The sequence below is a fragment of the Mandrillus leucophaeus genome, unplaced genomic scaffold (assembly GCF_000951045.1).
Source record: "Mandrillus leucophaeus isolate KB7577 unplaced genomic scaffold, Mleu.le_1.0 Scaffold754, whole genome shotgun sequence".
Classification (NCBI taxonomy): Eukaryota; Metazoa; Chordata; class Mammalia; order Primates; family Cercopithecidae; genus Mandrillus; species Mandrillus leucophaeus.
Window position 1 is genome coordinate 643,804 of NW_012108186.1, and position 6,000 is coordinate 649,803.

Consider the following 6,000-nt stretch of genomic DNA (forward strand, 5'->3'; position numbering starts at 1 on the left):
CTCCAGCCTGGGCAACAGAGGGAGACTCTGTCTCAAAAAAAACCAAAAACCAAAAAACAAAACAAAAAACAAACAAAAAAACTTGATAATTTTCTGCTTCCTCCTGCAATAATTTAGGCTCAACTGAGGTCTCTGTTGCTCATGGCTATATCCTCAGCAACTCAGTACATGACACACAGCAGAGATGACCAATAAACTATTGTCTAACAGTTCAAACAGAAAAGAACAAGTTAAAAGGGCCAGAACTATGGTGACAGCGGTCTGTGTGGGAAGATAGGGGTCCATGCCAAAGTTTTTCCAAAGCAATTTGGTGATTTGGATATAGACTAGCAATGCAAACTCAGGTGATGGGAGATTGGTAGAACCAATTGCAGGAGGTTAGAAAATATGCAGATTTTAGGAAAAACGTATTTTACATCCCTGGATTACAGGGAGGGAGTAGGCCAATGAAGTGCAGAACTAAAACCTGACAAAAGTTTTAGAGCAATTTAGCTAGTGGGGATTGCTGAGGTTAGCAAAGTAAAAGGTTTTTCAAGAAAGATGAAGGACCTTATCTTCCCACTCTATGAGGAGCAGAAACTGAAAAATGACCTTCTTTGTATAACAGTGCCATTCCGAAATTAAGTAATAGTTTTTGAGGGTCTAGAGTGGAGTCACAAATTAGCTACTGTAAAGTTAGTTTGCCTGTAGATAATTTTGTTTGGACAGGTTAATTCTAGCCTGTTTAACAATTGTCAACATTTAAAAATCAGAAGCTACATAAAAATTCTGATTCTTTAATTCTTTCAAATACCAGGCAGATGGTCAACCTTGTCGTCATTTTAAAGGCGGAATGGGATGAAGCTGAGTAAATGCTGCTGCCTTTAAATGACTCCAATTCACTACCCAATTTGTCTCATTTGTGATATTCACCTGGACCCTGTAGGTATTAGAGTTTGCAATTCCTGGTCTAATGGTATTATGTCAGCTTTAATGAAAATGGTAAGAATAAAACCAGTAACAGCAATAATAGCACACTGAGCATTTAGTTGCAGGCACCGTTCTAAGTATACCACAGAGATCACCTACCATTTGAGGGAGGTGCTATAATTGTACCATTGTACAGGTAAAAAAACTAAGAGGTTCAAAGACCTGCCTAAATGTCAACAGCCGGAAAGTGGTAATGGTGAGATTAAAATTCCAGTCAGACTTAATTTGCAGTTGCCAAATAGTATTCAAATTAAATGGTACTAAGTTTCTCTATATGAAACCTGAGTCCTTTCCTAAAAGCAGATACCTCCATTTCAGCCACAGGAACTTGCGCTCTTTTCTGCAATATATACACAGACATGGAAACCTCTGTGTGACTTTGGGTTGTTATCTCATTGCCTCTTTTACCTGTGCCTAAGATGATCTGAAATGAACTCAATAGCTTAGTTTCTCACCATAAATCATGAACTTTGGGTGGCGGGAGGGGAAGGTGGGAATGGTAGAGACTTGTCTTCATTTTTATGTCTAGTAAACATAAAATGCATAGATACAATTAACCAACTTCAAGAAGCTGAAGTTTTAATTGGAGATATGCAATAGACTCAGAGGTTTTTAACAAGGTTTAGTAATATGTAGGTGAGTACAAAAGGAAGTTGCAGAGCATGTTCAGGGCTGAGGGTACACGAGATCACAATGAGAGCCAGGAATACCATTTGGAGATGTTTCCATGAGTGTTTGAAAGTGTGTAATGTGAAAATGTCCATGTTAAGGGAACAGGTTTCCAAGACGTCACACTGGACACTCTGTGCTCTCTCCTATAGTATCAGTGGGTATTAAAGTTTGCTTGACTGAGGAAACATTCCATGGAACATACACAGAACAGAATGAAAGAACTTGAAAGATCAGACAGAAAGGACATTTGACTACACTGGAAAAAGTGAGAATTGGTTTGGAAAACAAAGGCATCAGGATTCTAAAAAAAAAATCTATGGGGAAGATTTTAATCTGCTGATCTATGAGGTTTTTTTGCCGGGGTGGGGGTGGGGGTGGGGGATTACACATCAGTTAAGTCAAAATGAAAATGGTGTAAACAAAGCAAGTCAAGAATAAAAACCTCACTCATAACTATCATGGGTAGCCAAAACCTTTGTTTCTGATAATACATTTGAGAAATGTGAAGTAGTGGTATAAGACACAGGAAGTAGGTTGCTTTAGCTAACAGGATATGTACATCTGGGAAAGAGGTACTATGATAGAAGTGATGGAAAATTACTCTGTCACACCTTGACTCCAAAACAATCAATTCGTTTTGCTGTGCTGCTACTTTAACACATTTTTTTTAAAAAACTATAAACGGCATTACAGACGGAAAGCAGCAGTCAGAATGAACCAGTTGGAGCCTGAATTTTCTTCCAAATCTTTGCTGTATGCTGTGAAAAAAGAAAACTGCTGAATGCCCACTGTGTTACAAGCTACTCTAGGGCCTTTGACTTCATTATTTCATATAATTATCACTACAACTGTGTAAGGTAGACAGAAGTATTTTAAAGATTAATCAGAAGGTCAGAAAAGTGAAATAATTTGCCTAAGTTCACACAGCTGCTAAGAGACAGAGGTGATTCTCAAATCCTTCTCTCTGGCTTTTATTCATCCTCCAGTTGTGCTTTGGAATGAAGATGATCTGAGTTAAATCCTACTACTTACCAACTTTGTGGCCTGAGCCTAATTAATTTCTTTGGACTCCAGTCTCCTCTTCTGTGATGTGGGAAGACAATACCAATTCCCCTGGGGTTGTTTTGAAAGAATTAAATTTGTTGATTTGTTCATTTATCCATTCAAATGACAGATCATGGAATGGGGAAAGTAAAGAAATGCTGGGGCAGGGATTGGTAACTGATTATAACAAAGTCAATGGATCAGAAGGTTTGCTGAGGTGAAAGGATTTCTAGAATAGTGGTACTAAAGCAGGTGAACTGCTTGGGAAGTGGCCAAAGTATGATGCTTCAAGGAGGGATATCAGAGGTGGTATGATTTGAAAGCCAACCTAAAGGGGATGAAAGTGGGAGTAGGTAGCTAGGGATGTAGAATTAGAACTTTGGAAGCAAGGAAATTGAGAAGCGGAAAAGGAATGAGCATGCAAAGTATCTAGAATTCAGTTGATCCTTAAAATGTTAACCCTAAAAATAGTGTAAAAATACAGAAATAGCAAACACAGGCAACATGTTACTTATTTACACATTAAAAGGATGAAGGTGAAAAATCTTCCTGAGTGGCAGACAGTACATATGAATACATCATAGTTGACTCTGTAGAAATGCATTTTGAAGGCAGAACAGCATAGTTCCTCAATCCAGCTTCTAGTCTCCGCTTCTGATATAACTCACTTACACTAAAAATATTTCTGCTAGAGGTAGTTAGGTATTAATTGCTTGTATAAGAGTATATAAAATAGTGAGGAGAACACACACATAAGACAAAACACAAATTAAGTAGAATAGGAAATGTAAACAAAAATTTCCAGGCAATATTTGCTATCAAAAAACATCTGTATTTCAGCTGTTCCAAAAAACATCTGTATTTCAGCTGTTCCTTCTGCCTACATAGTTCTTCCCAAGGAATTCACATGTCTCAAGTCCTCACTCTGTTCAGATATCTGGACAAGCATCACCTCATCAGAGAACTGCTCTGACTGTTCTCACTCAGTCTTGCCTTTCTGTGCTTTACTTTTCTTCATAGCACTTATCACTACTGGATATATCACATATTTATTTATTTATTTATTGTCCGTTTACCATCTCCCACCCCTGAACTGTAAGTCCCAAAGAGCAGAGACTCTGTTCACTGTTTTATCTCTAGTACCTAAAACAAACCTGAGCAAACAGTAGAAGCTTAATACATATTAATAACATTTTAAAAATAATCTAATAACTCTAAGGTCTTAAGCACTTAATAAAATGAATGGGTTCCCATTTTTACATGTAAAAGTCATAAACTAAGGTTAAAGAGGCGAAAACAAACTAAAATTTCTAGTCTACTGTTTTTTCCTTTTTACCAACCCTGAAGATGAGGATTCAGGTAAAAAAAAATAAACTATTTCCCTTAGGGCTCATGGCCCACATGTTTGTTAAATCCAATTTGCTCAGCTTGTAGTTCTGTGGAATGCACTGTCCATGATAGTCCCTTCCAATGAGACCAAATTTTAACCAACACAAAGGGAGAAAACACTAAAAGGAATGTATCCAAGCTGTCTCATTCAAATGAATGCTTTTTGTGAGTTGGTGGGGAGGAGAGAATATTTATTTACATGAATTTTATTGTTATTTATATTCAAGTTAAACAACAAAAATAGGAAACATTTTGAATAAGCATATGCCCAAAAACTAAACATTAAAATGGTGGTCCCACTATTCCTGAAACCAAACATTGGCTAAAATGAACTATATGCACCTCTAAGGTGAGCAAACACAAGAAGTCTGTATTTAGCAAGGAAGGTCAAATGTTTGTCAGCAAGTCTAAGATCTTAGAGGAAATATTTATTTCAAAAATAATAACTAATGTCATATTAATTAATCGGTTAACAGTTACAATGATGGAAACCCTTAAAATTCGTATAAAAACCAGAAATTACAGTTAGGCTGCTTGCATATTTCACAACTATATGTTTGCCAGTGATCTATTAACCTAAACTAAAAATTAAATACACATTAATTCATCAACAGTGATATAACTTCAAGGCTGAGAAAAATGCACTAATCACAAAGAATTTCAATTAAATGATATCAAGGAGTCCAGAGAGAAGAAATTTCCTGTGGGAGAAGTTCTAATTATAAACTGTGTATTGGTTTAAAGACTAACATACACCTAGCTTTACCAACACTTGTGAAAAAAATTACACATTACATACTTTGTTCAAAGCCTAATATGAAAATTGTAATAAATCCTCTACTTGAAAAAAAAAGTGACCACCTGAAAAATATTCATAACATCTCATTAACAAAGCAAAAATGTTAAACTGAAAAGGTTCACCTGTTTTGGTCTTCAGTTACAAACAAAAAAGCACTGATAATTCACTATAACAGCTTCTTAAACAATTCAAAAAAATATTTTGTCAATTGAAAAAACATCACTGAATCAATGAGCATTTGATCATTTTATTCACAAAATATAAGCAAGACTTACATCCCTTTCTAGTGAATCTTTTCAAATAATTTTATGTATAGGGCCTTGAGATGTATCAATTATAAAACATGTTAAAATGAAAACATTTTTTAAATTTACAAATACAAACCAGTACTTTATACAAGAATTCTCTATAAAGTTTGCCAATCAAAGTAAAAAATAATTTGTTTCAACTGAATATAAAGCATGTCCACTTTATGTCATTTTGTAGAATTATTTTTGTTTTGTTGGAGACTTTTCTCTTCGCCGGTCCTGATTTTTCTTTGATTCTCTGGATTGTTCAGAATATCTGCTAGATTTTTCCCATCGTCTCTCGGCACCATTTTGATATCTATCTTCATCACTTCTTGAGTCTGAGTGCTTTCTATTCATTTCCCTTGACTTTGATCTATCTTTTCTTCTGAAATTTTCACTGTCTTTATTTCGGTATCTATGCTTCTCATTTTCAGAAAAAGAATTTCTTCTCTCTCCTCTCTTCTTTTTGGGATCCCCATGCTTATTTTCTAAATCTATATGCATTTCTTGGTCTCTGTCATTCACAACTCTATTGTAGTTATTTCGTTCAGAAGGAACATCTTTGTCTGATGTGTACTTTGTTATAGGATCTCTCCAATTTGAATCTCTTGAATTTTGATCTCTGTGTTTTTCTGACCTTTCTCTCTCAGTCCTTGTTTCCTGGTGCCTGTGTTCCTGTCTTCTTTCTTTTTGTTTCCTATCATTTGTTTGCTGGTTTCTGATCAATTTATCTACTTCTTTACTTCTGGTCTTTCCATGTCCCTTCTTTCTTACATCATTAGCTGCATGTGTAAAATAAAAGACAGTTAGCTTTTATTTCAATCTTAATTTCATAAT

At 35.5% G+C, this 6,000-nt stretch overlaps 2 protein-coding genes across 3 annotated transcripts in view; both read right to left on the minus strand.

Annotated features, from left to right (window-relative positions):
- Nucleotides 1–6,000, minus strand: part of ZNF385B (zinc finger protein 385B) — a 572,754-nt gene that overhangs the window by 504,331 nt on the left and 62,423 nt on the right. The window lies entirely within an intron of this gene.
- CWC22 (CWC22 spliceosome-associated protein) overlaps nucleotides 5,105–6,000 on the minus strand; it is a 63,390-nt gene continuing 62,494 nt past the window's right edge. For both annotated transcript variants that reach the window (XM_011966295.1, XM_011966297.1), the window contains exon 20: nucleotides 5,105–5,945. In XM_011966295.1, the coding sequence (XP_011821685.1) occupies nucleotides 5,362–5,945 (584 nt within the window). In that variant the 3' untranslated portion in view covers nucleotides 5,105–5,361. The remainder of the gene's footprint in view (nucleotides 5,946–6,000) is intronic.